Below are 25,171 nucleotides of genomic sequence, written 5' to 3' on the forward strand. Positions count from 1 at the left end.
CATGGAAACTGAATACCATCATTAAATTTCTGCTGTTAACATGGTGAAGCAGGAGGGCTAATGACACAAGTCACATGGTGTTGTGTGAGGTGACCTGCCAAGGGTACAGTCATGAAATGTTACTTCATCAGAGCAAGAACAGAGACCGGGCAAGCAATGGCGTGGGCATGTGGCTCCTGGAAAGCATGGCAGAAAGCTCTATCTGCGGCAAAATGACCACCGTGGGTGCTGGTGAAATGCAGTGACACATTGGCGAGCAAGAGCTTTGTTGGTCACTGGTTTTTGGTTGGTGCAGCGTGTCATCTACTGCTGTCAGTGGAGGCAAATAAAGAGAGTTGGCACAGTACCATAAAACAGTTGGCCATGTTACCAACACTTGGGTCTATTTTGACCTGACTCAAGCATCTCATTCTGAAAAAGGGGTAATATAGTGTTAGGACAAAATAAACTTGATGAATATCTGTAGAATGGATATACAGGAGAAGGAGGAACAAATAAAACACTGAAGTTTGAAAGCAAGAGTAGAAAACATTGAAGTTTATTAAGAAACTGATACAATAAATTTGTGAGTGTACAATATTTCAACAAATGACTAATTCATCTTCAAGTTTCATGTTACATGTTACACAAAGAGAATACAAAATATGTTAAGGATACTGTAAAGTATGGATATGAGCCTTGTTACACTAATAATTGAAGCTCTTGTACTTGAAAGTAGCCACTTTGTTAATCACAGTGGGCTGATAGTTCTTATCAAATCCTCCAAAGGGTAAAATAGGTTATTTTCTTGGTCTGGATATTTGTAGCAGGACTTTTTCTTTCCCATACAATTCACTTTAGCACCCTCATCACTACCCTTAGTAACAATTCCAGAATATTGTTCATTGCTGTATAAAACTGTAGCATATTGCTCAAATGCTAATTTATCTTTCATCTTTTTGTGGTTCTGAACATCATCTTGCACTTACTCTGGCCTGGGCTGAAGTAACCCCATATTATGCATTTTTACTGAGGTGTTAAATATATTATCCAAATTGTATTTCACAGGAACAACAGTTTCTCACATTACTACCTAATACTGACAAAATGCAAAATTAAACTCACCTTATTTGTAACTTAACTGACGTGAATTATCCAGACAGGAGTTTTTGGAATGTCAGAGCTGTTAAGAAATTTGAGATGCCTCCAAAGTCTCATTTATGCACTGCCATATCCAGTGTATGAGTGACAGTCAAGTGCTAAGTTGAAAGCATTAAAATACTTACGACCAACATCAACTCAACTGCAGCCAACATAATATTACTTAATGGGCCCTATATCCTCCTAGATCCTTCTTTGTAGATTTTGAATGCATACCACCTTGTTTACTCCATGATAATGATATAGTTTTTTCAGGAAAAAATTTTAACCTTTTGCGGATAAGGGAGCAAAAATTTCCTGCAAAGCGACAAGTTAACGCCAGCTTATGGTATCTTAAGAACATTCAGTGATGCATATCTTAAAGGGCTGTTACTCTGTGTTAAAGGGCTGCTACTCTGTTTTTCCTTCTGTGTGTAATAGTACTATTATGGTTGGAGCCACTTCTCCTGAGTAGCACCACAATTTTGATGCCTCAAAACTGAAAACTTCTTGGAAAAAATGATAACAGATGTAACACCACTGGTGTCAGTTTGAATTATTCACACATTTATTAGATTTATATTGACTTTTTGAATGAAAACTATCTTCTTAAATTTTCTACTTACACACTGCAAAAAACAAGACTGGCCCTTACACTGAGGTGACAGAAGTTATGGGATAGCTCTTAATATTGAGTTGGGCCTTCTTTTGCCTGGTGTAGTGTATCAGCTCAACGTGGCATGAACTCAGCAACTTATAGGATATCCCCTGCAGAAATATAGACATCCATAATTGTGAAAGTGTTACCAGTGCAAGGTTTTGTTCTTGAACTGACCTCTCGATTACATCCCATAAATGTTAAACGGTATCCATGTTGGCTGCACTGGGTGGCCAACTCATTTGCCCAAACTGTCCAGAATGTTCTTCAAACCAACTGCAAATAATTGTGGCCCAGTGGCATGGCCCTGTGTCATCCATAAAAATTCCATCATTGTTTGGGGACCTGATGTCCATGAATGGCTGCAGATGATCTCCATGTAGCTGAACATAACCATTTCCAAGGAAGGACTGGTTCAGTTGGACCAGAGGACATGGTCCATTTCATATAAACACAGCCCACATCATTATGGAGCCACAGTGCCTTGTTGAAAACTAGACTATGGTTTTGTGGGGTCCGTGCCACACTTAAACCCTACAGTCAGCTCTCACCAAATGAAACTGGGACTCATCTGACCAGGCCATGGCTTTCCTGTCATCTAGGGTCCAATCAATGTGGTCACGAGCTCAGGAGAGGCACTGCAGGTGATGTCGTGCTGTTAGCACAGGCCTTCGCATCTGTCACCTGCTGCCATAGCCCATTAATTCCAAATTTTGCCACACTGTCCTAATGAATATATTCAGCGTACATTCCTCACTGGTTTCTGTGGTTTTTTCACTCAGTGTTGCTTCACTGTTATCAATGATAACTCTACACAAATGCTGTTGCTCTTGGTTATGAAGTAAAAAACGTCAGCAACTGCATTGTCCATGGAGAGAGGTAATGCCTGAAATTTGGTATTTTTGGCACACTCTTGACATTGTGGATCTCAGAATACTGGATTCCTTGCTGATTTATGAAATGGAATGTCCTGGGCATCTAGCTCCAACTACTATTCTGTGTTCAAAGTCCGTTAATTCCCATCAGACAGCCATAGTCACATTAGAAACCTTTTCACATGGATCACCTGAGTACAAATAACAGCTCCACCAATGCACTGCTCTTTTATACCTCGTGTATCCAGTACTACTGCCATCTGTATATGAGCATGTTATATCTTCCTTTGCATGTTGTGTGCTTCTTTATTGGATACAGAAGCAAGGAACAGAGACTTTTTATGAACAGAGAATCCAGATATTAATTTATTCTACATCTAATATCAAATAGTAAAAATAATACATAACTTCGTTATTGTGGAGATAGTATTAGTTGCTAACAGTAGATTCAATTGTAGAAATATATACAGATACAAAATATTTATAGATCTGTCACCCTTCAGTATAATGTCTATTCAGAAGATGTTAAATCCTAGACACTATGAAAGTCTTTAAGTGTTAAAAAAAAAAAAAAAAAAAAAAAAAAAAACGGGTTTTGGTGCATGAATGTTTGAACTTAAGCACACCTGCCACTGGAGCTCCAGAGAGGTGATGCTTGCATCTCATTGGCAGTGACATAATTGTTCATGGCAGTGCCCTCATACCACAGTGGCAGCTGTAGAAAATGTGTCAGTGTAACTGGTGGTACACATATTTCAAAGCGCAGTTGACTGGATGACAGCCAATACCGCAGTGCATATCACCATCCCAAGACTTTTGTCACCTTAGTATACAGTCAGTGTCAGTTCAGTGGGAGAGTCCAGTGACAACACTTATCAGAAATCTTACCCTTCCACTAATGACAGTTCATAAAAGCATAGTAATATAAGCACTCTTCTCTAACAATGTCAATATCAGTCACATTCAGTGTGGCACAGGTCAAGAACACACCTATATAGTGCAAACTAATAAACACAGTTCTTGTTCATATCAACCAAAGAAGCTCACAGTGACACTGACTGACACATGTGGACATTAACTGAAACAATGTGGCTGGCATAATGGCAGACTTGTTTGGCTTTTCTATATTTCACTATATAATGAGAGCAGAGTGGTTTTGAACCCTTGCATAAAAACTACTTTGCTGATTGGTATCTATGAACTTTGGTACACTGGAGGTGCCTATTTAGTTCAGGATGATTAATGCAACAAAAGTATAATGTGGACATTGGGAAGTAAAAAAAATATAATGGCTCGAATGGCAAAAAATAAATTTGTGTGTGACCAAGCTTTAATTACAATTATCAGTTAAGTTAATTACTTTTAGGATATATGAAGATAGTTACTGGAAAACCTGGATTGAGGGGTGATTGGTGATTTTTACATTTACTGGTGTTTGTGCAATAAAATACTCTCAAAACTAATGATTAGTTCATTTTAGTATTTTCATTAGACACTTTTATAGTAATTCCAGTTATGCATTACTTTTAATGAACATGCTTTTAAACAAAATCAACTATGCCACTATATTCAGAAAATTGAAAATTACCACTTAAATAATTATGTAATGAAAGATAAAGGAAGTACAGTATTATGACCATTCTGAGATGTATGTAATATACACACAGTATGTTTAGTCAGACACATCTGAAATGTGAAAGAAAAAAAAATTATTGATAGGACTAAAGCAAAAGCAGATGGAGGGTTGCAACTAGCTTTGTTTCAGTGTAAAGATGACTGCAACATGCTTATAAAACTCGAATGAAGAACTTGTAGCCAGCACATAGGTCACAGCTAAATAAGTTGAGAATTTCTAATGAGGCACACAGAAGTCTGCATTTATGACACACTCATACAAAATACACTGCAGATCTTATAGAATGTAAGTACAATTCTGTGATGTTTCTTTCAGGTTTTTGTAACACTTGGAACCTGCTACTAGAGACGTTGGTTGTTAACACCCATAACATCACTCTATTGGTCGTAGATGTTGGCAATAAGATTTCACTCTGTTATCCTCAACTTAAAAATTACCACATAATGTCTGCCTGCTTAGCTGGGCGGTAATGTGCTCGCCTCCCATGGAAGTGGGCCCAGGTTCAATTCCCAGCCGGGTTGGAGATTTTCTCTGGTCAGGGACTGGGTGTTGTGTTCTCCTCATCATCATTTCATCCTCATCACCAGCGTGTAAGTTGCCCAATGTGGCATCAACTGAAATAAGACTTGCACTTGGCGGCCGAACTTCCCCGGATGGGGCCTCCTGGCCAATGATGCCATATGCTCATTTCCATTTTACCACATAATTACTGAGCAAAACTTTTGAATATATAAAGGAGATCGGTAGTTCTTTCTAAATTATTATACAATATGAGAACATAATTTTGAGAAAAAATGTTATAATTCTATGATACGAATGTGTGGTGTCTGTTCTTTCAGACATGTCAGAATCTGCAGCTGTGAAACATTATATGTAAACTGAAGGGGGATTGCTGCTGTCAGTTGCAGTGGGACATTAAATGGAATCAGCAGCAATGAGCAAAAATGTGTACCTGACTGGGATTCAAACCCAGAATCTCCTGCATATTAGGCAGGAGCGGTAACCCTATGCCATCCAGGACACAGCATTGTGGCAACTGTATGGACTATCTCAGCATACCTCATTACCGATTCCCATTCCCATTGAGTGCCACCTATCTGCAGTCCCTGTCCATTATACTCCTATTTGCTACACAGAGATTCCCACAAGAGGACAGACACCGTACATTCATATAATTGATAAGCCTAGTTGGGCAATGGATCCACCTTTGTCAGGGCAAATGCACAAATATGTCCGACCTCCTGTGGGAATCTCTGATGTGAATGGGAGTATAATGGAGAGGGTCTGTGGATAGGTGGCGCTTGATGGGAGTGTAGATCGGCTGTGAGGCATGCCTAGATAGTCCTTGCAGTTGCAATAATGCTGTGTGCTGGCTGGCACAATGGTTATCGCACCTGTCTAGTAAGCAGGAGATCCTGGGTTTGAATCCCGATCCAGTACATACTTTCACTCATTGCCGCTGATTCCGCGTACTGTCCCACTGTAGCTGACAACAGGGACCCCTTTCAATTTACATGTTACAATTCTGACCTTAGTGGAAATCAAGAAGCCTTGTCTAAAATAATGAAAACCACAATATTACTTATTTAATACTGTTTATGCTATAGTACTATAAGGAAAATGTAACATTTAAGCTATTTTTATCTAAGAGAGTATAATGTATTAAGTGTTGAATTAAGACAAAAAAATCACTCATAATGTAAAATGATTTGTTTAATTTAACCTTTTTCTTACTTTTGCAGATAAAGAAAATACATATTTAAATTTGAAAAGGAAAGATGTCAGTGCAGACAAAATAGCTAAATATAACTTGCCATCCAAAAAGAAAGTTAATGATTTCAGTCATCATGACAAAACAAATGTAAAGATAGGAGCTGGCATACAAAATTTACTTTATACAGTTGAGTATGTAACATTTTATGGTGAATAAACTACAGCATAAAATCACTGCACAGAATAATATTTCAGTATTGACAGGACAAAAAACTTCAAATGCATAATTTCTGATGTAATATTTTACGAGTCAAAAGACAAACTGAAACATGTGGTGATTTTTATATTTACTGGTGTGTGCAATAAAATATTTTAAAACACCCTTTTTATTATGGGGAGGGATAAACTGGAGCACCTGTTTTGAGATGTCATTAGATAAAGTGTAAGTCTAAGCACATAACTTGGATCAAGGACTAATCAAAGAAAAAGATAAACAGATGAAACACAATCAGAATTTTGCATCTATGACTATATTTCCAGTCTCCCCGTGACAATAGCATTTGTATCATTCCTACTCCCAACACCTTCTCCTGTCACGTTCTTTGTACCCTTGCCTCTTCCCTCCCCTCCCGCAGCATCTCACCATTGAAAAACAATGAATGAAGATTATAAAATCTCTCAGCTTCATCATGTTTGCTGATGATTTACCAGCAGAATTAATTTACCTCATTTGTTGGTTGTTTCTTATATTTGGCAGAGAGTTACCAATGTTATGTGTGATTTACTTAACTGTGCCATAAAACATTTTTCTTGTGATAATATAATTGCTGCTTTATATAATCTTGCAGTTTTAAGTGGACTCTGAGTTGAATTGCTCATACTTTTGCAGGGAGCTGAAGAAGGTTAATAATAAAGCTGTTGGTTCTGCAAATTCAGTAAACTTAAAGTCTGCAAATAATTTGGACAAAACAACTAATGTTGTACATCAGGAAAGACTAGGTTTATTAACATTTTCGGAGCTACCTGGTTATCTGACTACTCGGATGGAGGAAAATGCCAGTACATCAGTTTTACGCACTGGGGACATTATATCAAAGGTATAGGATCCCTATGACTGTATTTACAATGAAGTATCAATTCTTCAGTTATGTGACTCTTTTATTGTTTATCTTATATTTATGTAACATATTTTAAATCTTTATTTGCTGTTCATTCATCTATCATAGTGGTGATTATCTGCCTGCCAGAACTTGCACTTTTGTTGGACAACATTAGGTAGAGTGAACAATGCAGGGTTGTTCATAAGACCATAAAGCATTTCAAAAAGTTACTATATTTTATCCATATAATGGATTATATTATATCAATGGAGAGATAGACACTGGAACTTGTTACAAAAGCTGCAGCAAAGTACAGGACTGCTGCAATTTCTTGCAAGTAAAATTAATTACAAATATAACAGCCAGTAAACAGAATACTCAAGACTTCCATCTTTAGTAACAATGATGTGATGATTTCAAGCTGAATTTGAGACTGAAACGCATCTGTTCAACAACACTAAGAAGTGTTCCATGAAATACCATGGCAAATGCTGTTCATGCATTCTCCTCAGTTAGGCCTCCAGAAGGCAGGAAGCATATGGTGGGGCATGGCTCTCTCTGTGCAGTTAAAGACCACCAAAAAGATCATTAATGATGTGTACCTCAAGTATCATAACAAGTCAGCCATAAATGACCATAGTAAAACATGCAATCAGAACATATACTTTGTTAATGTTGTCACTTTTTCAAGGGCACCACACCAGTGTAAATTGAAAGCCAGAGAGCCAGTCATGATTAGTAAATGTCCAAGCAATGATAACTGTGACAATATTTATAGGTTGCCAGTTTCATATATGCTGACCATCCAGCCTACAAGGACTCCACCAATACATTCAATCATAAACATAGAGAAGATGCCACTGATGCCCTACCCCCCAGCTACTAATATCCTACTGAATTCTTCCAGCAATCATAGGAATATCATTGAACAAACAATCATTAATATTTATGGTTATAAATTTCTTAAATTAGCGAAATTTTGGCAGTTTACTACAGTGTGCAGCTTGTTCCCAGAAGAAGGCCTTGTCAAAAAGGCCCAGAATATCATACCAGAAGATTCTGTATGAATGACACAATACCAGTACCCAAGAATTATTAATGCTATAAATCAGATAATTACAGCTTCATTAAGATTTTTTAAGCAGTGACTGTTTTGCCCTTGCATCTGTGTCTGGAATAAAAACAGTAGTTTATATATGATGCATATAATGATAGAATAAAAGGAACCCATTGCCATGCACTTAACAATAATTATTCAGAAGTAAATAAAAAATAACCAAGCTTAGTAATTCTGTTAATGGAGGGATATATATTTCAATGTCATTCATTCACATGCCATCTTCTATAAATCCCATCCTGAAAGAGACTCTTCTAGGATGTGAAACATGTCAAAGTATGCATTTACAGTCAGAATCTTCTTTAATATCCACACCAGTAGATGATACTGATAGTGGATCAGAGACTTTGCAGCACATGAGTGAGGAGTACTATCAGAGGCATGGAATGTGGGTCGTGTGGGCTGAGCCACTGACAGCCACAGGCGAAGCTATCGCCACAGCGCAGTCTCAAGTAGTACACCATATGTTTTGTTTCCAGCCACACCTAGCCTCTATACTGATACCAAACCTGCTGTGGTCCTCAACTTGCTGTCGATTATTCTTGGTGCTTACTCAGTACTATGATCATGATGAGCCTTGCTCTGTTTACACCTTCATATCGGGCACGGACACTTTCGTTCAAATGGTTCAAATGGCTCTGAGCACTATGGGACTTAACATCTGTGGTCATCAGTCCCCTAGAACTTAGAACTACTTAACCCTAACTAACCTAAGGACATCACTACATCCATGCCCGAGGCAGGATTCGAACCTGCGACCGTAGCAGTCGCGCGGTTTCGGACTGAGCACCTAGAACCGCTCGGCCACCGCGGCCGGCGACACTTTCGTGATAACAAGTTCTTACTGTACCATGTTTATGACAATGTATTCACTCACTGAGTGTACATATAGACTCCAAGGTTTTGGAACACCGGCAGCATCTGCTGTCATTGCAACTTCAACACTGGCAACAGTTTTGCGTTCAAGAGGAACAGCACCAGCAACAACAAAAGCTGCAGCTTGTACAGCAGGCTTTTGCCCATGTCTCATTTCAGAGTAGCAACAACCACATCAGATGGTAGCCATGACTGCATTCCCACCACTGTTCAATGCCTTTGATGAGTCTTTGGAGAGCTGAGAAGTCTACCTTCATTGTTTTGAATGGTACTGTTTTGCTTATTGCTTTTGTCTTCTATGTAGTAGTCATTTCTATGAAGTGGTGCATAAATTGTGACATCTCTTGGGCACTAGTGAATTGTCTTTCATGATCTCTTTGTTGTTTTGACAGAAGACTACAGTCTACAAACCCACCTGTTACTGCTAGGCTCCAGTTCAATCAGTATCATAACAAGGACAGATGTATGCAGCTTGGACTGCCGACTTGCAAGGTCTTGCAAACAAATGTAATTTCATGTGTGAGAACTGTACAGTTTCATATGAAGAATCATTGATTCGAGATGTGATTGAGTGCCTTGCCCCTGACAGGGAGGTCAGAACTAAAGCTTTGGCTAGACTGACCCTAGTATTGCTGAAATGATTAAAATTGCTAAACCTTTCAAGGTTTCTTTGGCAGCATGCTGCTTTTACACATGAAATTCAAGTTTTCCAAGTTGTTGGTCATAGTTGCAAGCAGCAGTTACCCAATAATTAAGACATATTATCTTGTAATTCTGCTTCTAAGTCTCATCCATGTTCATGAGCATCCAGTATGCCAGCATGTTGTGAGTGACTTAAGTACGTTGATTATTCTGCTCCCTCCTCACCATTAGATGACGTTTCTTGTAATGCTAATCTGGTGGGTTAGACACATTCTCTCTCCCTGGCATTCAGATGTATTCAGACACTTTGAAGAAACTCCAGTCTAGTCATCCTGAAGTTTACACGTGCATTGTGCAGACGACTGCTGGACCTGGGGCAGAAGTGGTCACTTCACTGTTGTGTGTCAAGTGGTCTGCCAGCCATGTGCTTAGCTGTGGCATGAGGAAACACTGTCATACACTGCATCATGGCTCCAGAGCTAGCAGTTTCCCTACCAAATATTGAGCTGTTGCTGCCAGATAAGTACAAAACATTGAACATGTACTGACCTTCTTGGTTGTGCATTCCCCTACTGCTACTAACATTTTCAATTTAGTTTTCATTGGGTTCAAGCTAGAGGAGTAAGTTAATTTAATGTCAGTTACAGTGTCTTTTTCTGATCTACACACCCTGTGCACTTCATATAGGGAGATTTTTGAATCAACACTCAGGTGTACATGTAACTTTATGGCTCACATTTCCCTGAAGCCTTCTGCAGTGCTTTATCATTTCATGAAGCTGTTCAGGCAGAACTCGCTTGGCTTCAGGACCAAGGGATTATTTGCTTGATTTCCACCAGACAATGGGTGATGCCTCTGACAGTTATTAAAAAACTGTGTAGCTCTCTATATATTTGTGACTATTTTAAGTGCATTGTTAATTCCCAGTCTAGCATTGATCTCTACCTACTGCCTCAACCAGACATGTTGTTGGCTTGACTGGTGGTGGGCCACTTTTGTTCAAAGATAGATTTAAAGCATGTGTATCTCCAGCTATCACGTGACGAAGTTTCACATCAGTTGCTACTTTTAAATGCTATGTGGCTCATTCAGGTACAGTTGCCTACCATTTGGAGGCATGGGTGCACCGGCCATTTCCAAAAGTATATAGAACAGAAGATCTTCTGCACTGTGTTAATTATTTAGATGATATTATCATTATGGTATTGACACATGTGGAACATCACAAGAATCTTGAAACCCTTGTTAAAATGATTTATGCTGTAAGTAGGAAAAGTGCTGTTTCTTTGCCCCCAGCATCAAACACATGGGGCACATGGATATGCCACCCACAAATGACCATGTTGATGTGATTGTCAACATGAGACTCTTATAACCTTAAACAATTGCGATAATTTCTGGATAAAATCATATTCTGTGCCAAGCTGATCCCCCAAATGGTGCAGATCATGCACCTTTCTCAATCAACTGTGCAAGAAGAGTGTCAAATTTGTGTGGTCAGCTGTTTTATCAAAAGGCTTTCCAACAGCTTATGGTCTTGTGGCTGCTTCATGTCTGATACCATATATGTCAGGCTTACCACTGACACTGACAATCGACACATACAGTTTGGCATTGGGGTGGTTTTATCCCACAAATTGTTGGATGGTTCTGAGACCCCAGTTGCCTTCACCTCCAAAATATTAAATGCTGCATAGCTCAACTATTGCAAAATAGAGGAGTATTTAGCAATTAATTATGGTGTCAAGAAATTTCTTGTTTCTTTGTGTGGCAGCAAATTCCATCTGTTGACTGGCCACAAACCTTTGATTTCCTTTTCTAGGCATTGTTCTAAATTCCTGGAGAAGACAGCAGAGTTTCTACAGTGCTGTGTGTTGGTTTTGAGTGGGTATCACAATAAAATCCATTTTCAACCTATTGCCCAACAGGCCAGTGCAGATGTCCCATCACATGTTCTTCTTGGATCAGATGTGTCATTTGATTGTCAAGAAACTATTTGTTTTGCCCTGTATTAACACCTACAAATTACCTTGGATGAATTCTCGCTGATGGCTTGTAGGGTAGCCTCTACAATGTCCTGAGACCCAGGCCTGAGGAAAGTTTTGTGGGCAGTTCAGTGAGGGTGACCAGAGAATGTTTCCTGCGTGGTCCACCCAGTTTCTTGAAATTATTTCACACTGTGCTTTGAGCTCAGTGCCACAGAGGGTGTCTTAACATTGGCCATGGAGGACTCTGACTGCCGGGTCTTCATATTGGCCCTGATCTGACCCTACACCCTCCAGCTCCTTCATTGGGGAAAACATAAATGCTTTTGGCCAGGAGGCACATCTCTTTCCCCAGCATTGATGCTGACATTGAACATGCATCCTAGTCCTGCCATGGTTGCTTCCTCCATCAGATGTCCCCAGCACGTAGATCTGTGGCATGGTCCCACCCTGACCACTCGTGGGAGAGGGTCCATGTTGATTTCACTGCGCTATTTCAGGGTGCTGCGTGGTTACTGTTGGAGGAATGCTCTCTCATACTTCCTGTTTGTGGCCTGCATGTCATCCACTACCACTGCTGCTACCATCCATACCCTCAAGAGGATTTTCTCCATTGAAGTGGCACCTTGCACTCTGGTATCTGACAATATACCCCCTTGTCCTCACTCACTGGTGGATGGATGAGGGGTTCACAGTTTGAGAGTCTATGGAAACAGGATCACTCCTTTTGTCCCAACAGGTCCTCACAGCATTGGCTGCAGAGAAGTCCATTGTTGCAGGTGCATTGCTATCTTCACCACCACCAATTTATGTTGGTACGGTTCCAGGCCTTCTAGCACTGTAATAGCTCTGAACGTGTGATCACCACTCTCTTTCACCCCATATACAATACAGAGGCTGTGTGAATGGTTGATTCATACAAGACCAAGATGTGGAAGGGCTTACACACATCATCAAATGAGGAGGTGTTACGCAGCTTCCTTGTGACATAAAGTTCAACCCAGTCATTGGGATCAATTCGGCCAAAATACCACATGGACACCAGCACAACATCCTGTTAGACGTTCTGCATCCCTTACATCATGCCCTTTCTGTGTACAGGCACACCTACACATTGGGGAACTGTCTGGGTATGCACAATTACCTGGAATCTGAGGTGGACTGAAGGGGTAGTTGTAGGCCACAGGGGCCGTCAGGTGGTTGCCATCAGGAATTGGCATGTTCGCATGACACAACCAGCTCAAGCCATGACCATAGTCAAAACCAGTGTTCCTGTCCTTGCCTCTGCCTGTGAACCCTGTACTGGACACTAGTCTCTCCGATGCCTTCCGCACATCAATATGATCCTCCACTCCCTTGGCCTTATCGCTGGTAGGTGGGTGAGGGTTTAGGGTTTTGAAGTCTATGGAGATAGAATCACTCAATCCATCCCAATTGTCCCTCACACTGGTTGTCATGAAGCAGTCTCAGCTTTGGGTGTGCTGTTATCTCCATCACCCCTGGTGGGCTTGACTGGGGTTCTGGATGGGGCCAGTCATCAGCCAATGGTACTGGGTCAGCTGGCAGAGAGTTCTGCCACTCCAACCACTTAGTACTACTACCACAACCAGGACATTTTTGGTCCTAGGTGCTAATTTCAGGGGGTTGAGATTTAATATCCCCATCAGTGGAGGGTGAGAGGCATTTCTCATGAGTAAGAAGCACCACCAGAGGCATGGGTTGTGGGTCATGTGGGCAGAGACATGAGCTAAGCAAGTTGCTCCATCTTAGTCTCATATAATACCATACTCTGTATGTGTTGTTTCCAACCACATCTACCTTCTATACTGATACTGATTGTGCTCTCGAATTTTACTTCAAGGCTATCATTTATGATATTTATTCAGTGCCCCCCTAATGACAGACGTGGATTGTTTAGGACTCATTCATTTGTTTTAGGTGTGGACACTTTACAAACACATGCTACTTCTGTGAAGTGTACTAATCACAAATTATGACAAGTGATAACATACTCACACTAATGATTATGAGCATGACTGCTAGACTACTTTATAAATGTATACATTTTTATTAGCAGACATGCAAATAATTTGAAAAAAAAAAAAAAAAACAAAAAACTGTATGCCTCCTTACACTGCTCAGCTGCTGTTATCATAAAATAATTCAAAAAAGTGTGTATGTAACTTCACACAAAACACAATCAGCTATCTACACACTGTCAAAGTCAAAACTTGTTTAATACAAATATTAGAGTTACATGGAATTTGCAACCCTTAGTAAAAATATTATGATACAGTCCTGATCTGGCTTCATCTGATTTTCATCTGTTTCCAAAACATAAGGAATGTCTTTGAGGACTTCATTTTAATAGTGATGAAATGATGCAAACTGAGATGATGATGTGGCTCTGTCAACAAAGTCAAACATTCTGCAGTGACCGTATCAACGAACTGGTCCCTTGTTGGGGGAGATGTGTTCCTTGTTAGGGTGACCATAATGAGAAATAAATATGCAGGCATGAACTATAAAAATGTAGAATGTTAATAAAGTTTGTTTTTTAAAAACCTTTAAGTGTTTTCACATTAAAAATTTGGAAACATTACTTTTCAACATGGAGTCATACCTTGTATTGAAATATCAAGGAATCTACTATTTTCCACCTAAAATCAACCAGAAATGTTACAGAGTTTGGCACCAGAATACAAAACTCAACTGTGAAACTTTTGTAAGGGTATATAAGGACACATAAGGATGGTAGTAGGAAAGGTGAATGGTTGACCTCAGTTTACTGGCAGAATTTTAGGAATGTTTAGTTCATCTCTAGAGGAGACCTCCAATAGAATAATAGTGTGAGCCATATGTGGACACTGCTTGAGTATTTGGGATCTCTACCAGGTTGGATTAAAGGAAGACATTGAAGCAGTTCAGATATGGGCTGTTAGATTTGTTATCAGTAGCTTTGACCAACACAAAAGTAATATGGAGATTTTTTTTAACTACAGTGGGAGCCCTTTGAGGGAAGATGACATTATTCTCACAAAATGCTATCAAGAAAATTTAGAGACTCTGCATTTGCAGTTGACTGCAGAATGATTCTACTGCCACCAATGCACATTTCATGTATGGATCAAGAAGACAGGACAGGACAAATTCAGTCAGTTTTCCCTAACTCTGTTTCTGAGTGGGACGGGAAACAAAATGGCTAGTTGTGGTACAAGGTACCCTCCACTAGGAACCACATGGTGGCTCATGGAATATGTAAGTAGATGCAGATATCGTCATCATCATCATAATCATCATCTGGGACAGTTTCCAGCCTCTGGCCGGGTCTGTATGGAACATAGGCCTCTCCATCATCTTGCCACCATCTCTCCGTCTTCACCTTGGTCCAGTCTTCTCCTTTCTTCTGGATGCATACCTCTGCTTCTTTCAGCCATTTGTCTCTCAGTCTTCCCTTTGGTCTCTTTCCTTCCAGTTTTATCTCATGTATCCTCCTGTGTATCCTCTTCTCCTCCATTCTCTTAACATGTCCATACCATCTCAGCCTTGATTTCTCTATCTCCTTCTGTAATGGTTCCACCTTCATTATCTCTCTGATCCTATCATTTCTTAACCTGTCTATCTTTGTCACTCCAATACTGTTTCTCAATTACGGAAGAATAGAGCCCTTAGGGTATGGTTCCAGAAGTGAACAGTACAGACAAGAGAAGAGTATCACGCAAGCAAGAAAGAAGCAAAAAGAGTGGTGGCAGAGGAAAGAAGAAAGTGGATGGAACAGTGGACCAGATTGATGGAGGAGGATAGTGAAGTTTCAAAAAAGGTGTTATATGGGATGATTAAAAGTAAGAGGAAGAATGGTACAGCAGATTATGCTTGAATGGTGGACAAAAGTGGAGAAGATGTAGTGAATAAGGAAGAACTCAAGAATATGTAGAAGGAGTATTTTGAAGAACTCCAGAATCCGAATGGAGACCTGGATGAGGAGGAACAAGCCGAGGAGGAAAAAGAGGAGGAACAGCAAATAGAAAAAGACCTTACATGGAGAGAAGTGGAAGAGGCATAGGGTAAGATGAAGGGAGGGAAGTCACCAGGTCAGAAAGAGCTAAGTGTAGAGATGGTGAGAGCAGCAGGAGAGGTGGAGATACAATGGCTATATCGAGTAATGAAAATTGTGCGGAGGCAGAAGATGATCCCAGAAGACTGGAAGAAGGGAATAATTGTCCCGATCTTTAAGATGGGAAATAGAAAAGAGTGCAAGAACTTTCAGGAGATAACATTGATGAGTCATTGCGCAAAGAGTTTTGAATTTGGGCAAAATTAGAAGGAAGAATGAGAGAAGAGCAACATGGTTTCAGAACAGGAAGGTTCATGGTGGATCTAATTTTTGCTGTAAGACAACTGCAGGAACAGCACTATGGATATGGAATATATCTATTAATGACCTTCCTGGACATTAAAAAGGCATATGATAGTGTACGTAGAAGCAAAGTGTGGAAAGCCCTGGAGAACAGAGGAGTAGCAGATGATTTGGAGGATAAGGGAACTGTACCATGGAAGTGTGAGCTGTGTGAAAGTGGGAGGAGAGAGATCAGCTTGGGTTGAACAGAAGAATGGCTTGAGGCAGGGAAGTGCACTTTCACCATTACTCTCCATTGTAGTGATGGATGATATAATGAGTACAGTAGCACAAGTAATTGGTGAAAGGAATATGAAAGCTATGGTGTTTGCAGATGATCTGATGATTTGGGGGAATAAGGAGGAGAAAGTAAAAGAGCAGTTGGATGTATGGGAATGAATAGTACAAGAATATGGGATGAAATTTAGTATAAGTAAGAGTGAGATGGTTATCACAACAAGAACGAAGGAGAGAGGAACAACAGGAATAACAGTTGGTGGGGAATGATTGAGAAGAGTGGAGAGTTTCAAGTACCTAGGAAGCCTGATACAGGAAGATGGAAAAAACGACAGAGAAAGAAATGAGCAGGGGAGAAAAGCAGAAGCATTTTGGAAGAGTATCAGAAGCCTCATATGGAGCAAGGATGTACCCCAAATCAGGAAAGAGATTATATACCACGCATACTATGTCCTGATTTGACATATGCATCAGAAACCTGGGTTATGAGAGGTACAGAGAAAACCAAAGTGCAAGGTAGTGAGATGAAATTCTTGAGAAACAGATGTAGATATATGGTGGTTTATTTGGAAATTAGTTTTACTTGATTGTGAATTCTGACAGCATGTGAAGGAACCTGCGAGATGTAGTTTTTGCCATCATAAACATACCGCATTTGATTGTAACACCAAAACAGTGAAGTCTTCTTTTAAAAGAATCTGAACTTGTTGCCATTTTATGGATTTACAAGGAAATAGGACTACTCTGAATGAATACTAAGATGGTATGATTCATCAGATTTATGTTACCGTTTTGTGTTCTTGCATGATTACACTCTCTGTCAGAATTGGTAACATATTGCTTTATTTCATAATTGAATCACTGTGCATAGATCTTCAAACTTTTTGTGTAGGTATTACTGCATGAGGTGTTATATTGAAACTATATGTGGCTACTGCATTGCAGAAACAGTTTCAGTCAACCAGTATGTTTCATTACAACTTATATTTGACAGATTGAAAAATGTGTTCTAACTTCATTATATATGAAGCATAAATACACTCTTTCTTTCCTTCATTTTTTTTTAAAGGTAGTTGTCTCTTATTGCTTAACTATTAAGCACTGTACTTATTCACTGTGGTTTTAAAATGTGTTCTTTGTGGCATTACACTCAGATTCTAAGTATGTCCTGGTTGCCTAACAATATGATTGTCTGTACATTCATTGAACGGTTTCAGATAGAAACTACTTTTAAACAGTAATTGGAATCAAACCATCAAACCTTAGAAAGATGTACAACTTTTGAGCTTTCCAAGTTCTGATTGTTGCTGATATTAATTAAATCATGCCAGAAAAATTTCGGACTGCTTTGTAATTATTGTTAAGTACAAGTTAACTGAAGTGTCATTTCAGAATGTAATTACACTTATTTTTGCCTATAAAATCATGCAGTCATATTTCAAAAAATGTGAAGTTAATTTTTTTATAACTATCAAATACGCATTAACATCACTTCTTTCTCCAAACTGCCTGTGTTCTTGAAAGCATTAGCTTCTGAAAGAACTCCCATATCCTCTACAGTCCATAGACGTTATGACAGTTCATGTCAGATTACTTTTCTGGTAGCAGTTTCTACATAAAATAGTGTGAGCTAGAATGGTAAAAATTATATGGTCTAAGAAACTAAATCCAGTATCTAGTGAACATGTAAATATATGATTGCATAAAGCTATATTGTAACTGATGATACCTCTAAGATTGCTAAGTATGTATGTAGAATGATAGCAAACAAATCCCAAAAAAGTGAAAAAGACAGATTTTTTTGATGCGTGGGAAAAAAATGCCTCCGTACAAAAATGACAGTGTTAAGCATGCTGCAGGCCATGAGCTTGATATAAATGGGTACTTACTGTTTAGACAAATGTGTCCTACCTTTGAAATGACTAAAAGTTTCAAGTAAAGACTTTGCTGCAGCTGATATGAGCACAACCACTATATGACATGACGACATTCTTAAGCATCATCCTCAGCTGCACTGACATGTAAGATTAATCTTATTTAAGCAAGCTGCTACAGGGGTACTTTGTGCCCAGCTGAAAGGAGTAATACATTGATAAAAGGTTGTGTAGTGACTGGCAGCAGATGGAAGGTGGCAACAGATACTACTGCATTGTTAACTAGTGTGTGTTTTGAGAGGAGGAAGGCTGGGTGTCTGTCTGTTAACTGGTGATGGACTCTAGGCAGTGGATTTCTGGACCCAAAATAGCATATATTATTTTTAAAAATATGTTGAGTCTATTTCAGTGCTGTTCTGTAAAGGTCAACTGCATGACAGTAAAAGAATCACCACTGGATCAAAGGAAACTACACAATTTCCTGTCAACTTTCTCTCTCTCTCTCTCTTCTCTCTCTCTCTCTCTCTCTCTCTCTCTCTCTCTCCCCCTCTCTCTAGTCAGCAGCATCTGTTACGCTGGTAGGCAGGAATTCCCCAATCTTCTTGCTTGCCCACTTTCTGTTCCTGCTCATAGTATCAAGAACAATTAATATCTTCTGTTGTTTGTGTAATATATGCTAGTCTTCCTCTGTAATTTCTGCCTTCCATGGTCCCTCAATTATTCTTTTCAGTTGAACATCATGTCAGAGTATCAACTGACCACTTCTTCTTTTTAGGTGTTTTCATAAAATATCATTTTTCTCCAGCAAATTTTTATCCTTCTTCTGTAGCACCATGTTTCAAATGCAACAAGACTCCTCTCCTCTCTAACTCTGATCGGTCAAGCTTCGTTGGCGTATATTGCAATGCTCAACAGATAGGTATTCAACATTTGTTTTCTCATGTCAAGGCTTATATTCTTTTTAGTAAATATATTTTTCTTATTATTAAAAGCATGCATGGTCTGGGAAATTGTGCATTATCCTTGTAGCTTCTTCCATCACCCGTGATTTTAATTCCCAGGTAATTAAACTTGTTCACTACCTCAGTTGTTTCAGTTTTCAACTTTACTGCTGTCTTCGTTTCTTTGTTTCTACTGCAGACTAGAACTTTTGTTTAATGTATGTCTTTTGTTATATGGAATAACTATCTATCCATTGTGTTCAGGATTTTTTTGCAGGTTTCTTTCACTTTATGCTCATAGTACTATATCATCAGCAAATCTCAGCATGTCTACTTTATCTCCATGAATTGTTACTCGTATGTTTACTTCGCTCACCCTGTTGACTGCTGGCTGTGTGTACAAGTTAGATAAGTATGGGGATAGGGAGCAACCTTGCCACACTCCTTTTTGAGTGCCGCTAGATTCTTCTTTGTTAGCACAGTGAACTACTTTGATCTCACATGTGCTGGTTTTATATATAAGTCTTCTCTCTCTCAAGCTGATTCCTGTTTGGTATAATACATTCCAGTTGACATTGTCAGATGCTTTCTCAAGATTGACAAATGCTATGAATGTACTTTTGCCCTTCTTCAGCTGTTTCTCAATCACTTGCCTCAGTGCCAGTATTGCCTTTCTTGTTTCCACATTCAGTTAATAATATTTGTTTTTCCATTCTTCTAAGAATAATTTTGTTGACTATTTTTGATGCATGGCACACCAGGCTCAATGTTCAGTGTTGTTTGCACATCCTTGCACTTGGTTTTTTTACATAATGGTACTTTTTTATGTTTCACATAGTCTTTTGGTAACTCTACAGTCCTGTAAATATTACATACCAAGTAATGAAGTTCCATCTTTACTTTATTACTCCACTTTTTATTGGATTGTTTTGCATGTATACCATCAGCAGCTGGAGCCTTCCTTTCTCAAATGTCCTGTATTGCATTCTCATACTCTTCTTTCATGACAGGAATCCCTTCATCACCCAGCTCTACTTTTTCTTAATTTTCAATAGTAAAATTGCTGTTGTCTCCTCTGTATAACTGTTCTAGGTATTCCTTCCATTGATTCACTATGATTTCTTCACTATATATTAACACTGCATCATTGTCTTTAATTTTCATTGTTTTTGCCTTCCTTATTTTGAACAACTTCTTTACATCTGTGTATGCCATGTCAGTTTATACTGCCTTCATGCTGTTATCTGTGTATTCACAATTTTCTTTTAAATGGTGTTCTTTATATTTTTGCCTTCTTATTAGTCCTGTTCCTTAAGCTCTTGTACTCCTGTGTTCCTTTTTCATCCTTTGAAGTTTTACACTATGTTCTTTCCTTCATCATATTCATGACTTCCTGACTTCCCCATTCTTTCCTAGTCCCTTGTTCCTTTTCCCCTAATACCACTTCTGCTGAGTTTAAAATACATTTCTTTATTTTACTCCATTTCTGTTTCACTTCCATGTGTTCTCTGGTATTCTCACTGGTACTGTTTGATGTGTCATATACTGGTTTTGTGTAGACTCATCTTTAAGCTTAGATACCCTCAACTGTTTTCTTTATTTTACTTTTTTTTTTTTTTTTAAATTTTAGTTCACTGCACATCGTAACTAGATTATGATCACTATTGACATCAACTCCAGGGTAGCTTCTGCTGTCACTCATATGATTCTTGAATCTTTCTCTCACCAGTATGTAGTATATTTGTGCCCTTCATATGTGTTCTGCGGCTTTCTGTGCGTATCTCCTCCTTGGATGATCTTGGAATATAGTACTCATTGCCGCTAATTTATATCATATGCAGAACTCTCTCATTGCCGCTAATTTATATCATATGCAGAACTCTCTCATTTCCTTATTCCAATCCATATTTACCAACGTATTTCCTTCAGTTCCTTCTCCTATTGTTGTATTCCAATCTCCAGGTAAAATGAAGTTTTCTTGATCCTTTATTTTCTCTGTCAATCGACTTAGCTTCTCATCACTTTTTTCTATCACTTCTTCTTCCTCTTTTGTTGTTGGTGTATAGGCTTGAAGTATCACAGTATCCTTTGGATTAGTTTCAATTCTCACTATAATTAGTAGTTCATTGTATTGCACGAAACCCTTGACTTTGTTCCTCAGTTTCTTATGTAAGATTATACTCATTCCACCATATTCTGGTCTGTTGTCTGCAACTGTCAACAGCACATAAACCAAATAAACATAATGTGTCTACTAATTGTTAAAGTTACAGCATTTCCTGTTGTCCTTGTCCACATAATACTAAAACACTGCACTCTACCAGAATGATAATCATATTTAGTAATGCTAAGAATTCTGTAATGAATAAAAAGGGGACTTAGTTCCCTCTTTTCCTCCCTTGTGTGGACACCCATACAGAGAACACTAACTCAATCTAGAACTTCAGTTAATTTGTTAGAAAACATGTATGTACTTCCCTCCTCTTATTTAGTCTGAATGTTCCTACTGTGTACACTGCAGTTCCATGAGAGGGCCTCTTTGACCAGGTTGGTGTACACCCTCTTCATTTGTCATTCCCCAGTGAAGCTGATTCCTTAATTCCTTTCACATTACATTACAATACTATTGTACTCTATAATAGCTCCCACATTTTTCAGCCATGATCAAACTTTCTGAGGATGGCAAGATATCTAAATTTGGGAGAATGTTTACTGTTCATTGTGAGTGCAAATTCATTAATGTTAGCAACACACAAACAAATGTTTATTAGGTTAAGTGTTCTTGTCACATAATCATAGCCTGTGGAAAAAACTAAAAAAGCAAGGAGCTGAAGCAGCTGAGATGTGTGATTACAGGAGGATGTTGAAAATTAAGTGGGCAGGAAAGGAATTCATGGTGGGTTGCATCAAACTAGTTGGAATGCTGATAAAACAAGGCTCATATTGTACATGTTATAGGTAGTATGATAGTAGAATGTATTAGTTGCCATTTATAGTAAGGAAAGTTCTGGCAGAACGCAAATAATTTAGGAGTAAAGGAGACCGCTCACTGAGTCTGGTCAGAACAATGTAGGGGGCAGGTGTGTGTGTGTGTGTGTGTGTGTGTGTGTGTGTGTGTGTGTGTGTGTGTGTGTGTGAATATTTGTACCTTACTGAAAGGATTTCTTCTAAAGCTAATAAGTTTTCATTCTCTTTTATGAGTGCCTGTCAATGACTCAACCTTCTGCTATCAGTGAGTAGTTTCCTTGATTCCTAAATTATTTAGATGTTTAATTTTAAATGAAACTGTGGAATATTATGAGATTTTGCGGAATTTATAACTCAAAGAATTAGGTATTTGTCACAGCTAATTGTGTTTCAGGTAACATGACATATTTGTGAAACAATTCCGGGTATCAAATTGTTGGTACTGGGACAAGAGAAAACTCTAAAAGCTCTATTCATTGAAAATGAATATAGATTGAGCACTATTCACTTTTCAATAACTTCTGTCTGTGCCTGACAAATACCTGTGTATTTCTATTGCTAGTCATAATGAATCTCACAGTATCTGCAAAAGCAAAGAGAGCTTCACTGCAAGTTTAAACGCAGCCATAACCTCTCAGACAAAGAGCAGCTAAACGATGTCAAAGTTAGCGTAAGGAGGGCTATGCATGAAGCGTTCAGTGAATTCGGAAGTAAAATTCTATGTATCGACTTGACAGAAAATCCTAGGAACTTCTGGTCTTATGTTAAATCAGTAAGTGGATCGAAACAGCATATCCAGACACTCTGGGATCATGGTGGCATTGAAACAGAGGATGACACGCGTAAAGGTGAAATACTAAACACCTTTTTCCAAAGCTGTTTCACAGAGGAAGACCGCACTGCAGTTCCTTCTCTAAATCCTTGCATGAACGAAAAAATGGCTGACATTGAAATAAGTGTCCAAGGAATAGAAAATCAACTGAAATCACTCAACAGAAAAATGGTTCAAATGGCACTGAGGACTATGCTACTTAACTTCTGAGGTCATCAGTCACCTAGAACTTAGCACTAATTAAACCTAACTAACCTAAGGACATCACACACATCCATACCCAAGGGAGGATTCAAACCTGGGACCATAGCAGTCGCTTGGCTCCAGACTGTAGCGCCTAGAACCGCACGGCCACTCTGGCCAGCTCACTCAACAGTGGAAAGTCCACAGGACCTGACGGGATACCAATTCGATTCTACACAGAGTACGCGAAAGAACTTGCCCCCCTTGTAACAGCAGTGTATGCAAGTCTCTAGAGGAACGGAAGGTTCTAAATGATTGGAAAAGAGCACAGGTAGTTCCAGTTTTCAAGAAGGGTCATCGGGCAGATGTGTAAACCTATAGGCCTATATCTCTGACATCGATCTGTTGTAGAATTTTAGAACTTGTTTTTTTCTCACATATCATGTCATTTCTGGAAACCCAGAATCTACTCTGTAGGAATCAACATGGATTCCGGAAAAAGTGATCGTGTGAGACCCAACTCGCTTTATTTGTTCGTAAGACCCAGAAAATATTAGATACAGGCTCCCAGGTAGATGCCATTTTCCTTGACTTCCGGAAGGCGTTCGATACACTTCTGCATTATTGCCTGATAAACAAAGTAAGAGCCTACGGAATATCAGACCAGCTGTGTGGCTAGATTGAAGAGTTTTTAGCAAACAGAACACAGCATGTTGTTCTCAATGGAGAGACGTCTACAGATGTTAAAGTAACCTCTGGCGTACCACAGGAGAGTGTTATGGGACCGTTGCTTTTCACAATATATATAAATGACCTAGTAGATAGTGTCAGAAGTTCCATGCGGCTTTTCGCGGATGATACTGTAGTATACAGTGAAGTTGCAGCATTAGAAAATTGCAGCGAAATGCAGGAAGATCTGCAGCGGATAGGCACTTGATGCAGGGAGTGGCAACTGGCCCTTAACATAGACAAATGTAATGTATTGCGAATACATAGAAAGAAGGATCCTTTATTGTGTGATTATATGATAGCGGAACAAACACTGGTAGCAGTTACTTCTGTAAAATATCCGGGAGTATGCATACGGAACAATTTGAATTGGAATGATCACATAAAATTAATTGTTGGTTAGGAGGGTGCCAGGTTGAGATTCATTGGGAGAGTCCTTAGAAAATGTAGTCCATCAACAAAGGAGGTGGCTTACAAAATACTCGTTCGGCCTATACTTGAGTATTGCTCATCAGTGTGGGATGTGTACCAGTTTGGATTGACAGAGGAGATAGAGAAGATCCAAAAAAGAGTGGCGCGTTTGTCACAGGGTTATTTGGTAAGCGTGATAGCGTTACGGAGATGTTTAGCAAACTCAAGTAGCAGACTCTGCAAGAGAGGCACTCTGCATCGCGGTGTAGCTTGCTGCCCAGGTTTCGAGAGGGTGCGTTTCTGGATGAGGTACTTATACCTCCCAAGGAGATCACGAATGTAAAATAAGAGAGATTCAAGCATGCACGGAGGCTTTCTGGCAGTTGTTCTTCCTGCGAACCATACGCAACTGGAACAGGAAAGGGAGGTAATGACAGTGGCATGTAAAGTGCCCTCCGTCACACATGTTGGGTGGCTTGCAGAGTATAAATGTTGATGTAGATGTAGATGTACACAAGAATATCTTAAAAGCTGGCACAATTAAGCAACTTGGCCTCCACAATGATGGAACTAGACCTTTATGTCATCAAGAAGAACAAATTACTCCATATTTACCAGAGGAGAGTCATATCAGTATACACTGACAATAAACCTTGCAAACTGCAGAGGAATATCCATCCTTGCTTCCACAAAGCTCAGTGGTTTAAGATTCATTGGTGCAAAATGTTTTGAAACTTGTTCTTTAATTTTTTGGAAAATTTCCAACAATGTTTCCAACAATGCTGTAAGTTAATTTATTAATACAGTATCATTGAGGAGGGGCATTCAGTTAACCAGTTTGATGGGTGGTTAGATGACTAATAAAAATTTATTACAGTAT

At 39.1% G+C, this 25,171-nt stretch overlaps 1 protein-coding gene across 1 annotated transcript in view; it reads left to right on the forward strand.

The window, feature by feature from the left end:
• LOC126248959 (uncharacterized) overlaps window positions 1–25,171 on the forward strand; it is a 208,874-nt gene that overhangs the window by 152,232 nt on the left and 31,471 nt on the right. Inside the window, exons 11-12 of the mRNA XM_049950494.1 lie at window positions 6,031–6,193; window positions 6,891–7,098. Of these exons, the coding sequence (XP_049806451.1) occupies window positions 6,031–6,193; window positions 6,891–7,098 (371 nt within the window). The remainder of the gene's footprint in view (window positions 1–6,030; window positions 6,194–6,890; window positions 7,099–25,171) is intronic.

Source organism: Schistocerca nitens, chromosome 3 (assembly GCF_023898315.1).
Source record: "Schistocerca nitens isolate TAMUIC-IGC-003100 chromosome 3, iqSchNite1.1, whole genome shotgun sequence".
NCBI classification, from domain to species: domain Eukaryota; kingdom Metazoa; phylum Arthropoda; class Insecta; order Orthoptera; family Acrididae; genus Schistocerca; species Schistocerca nitens.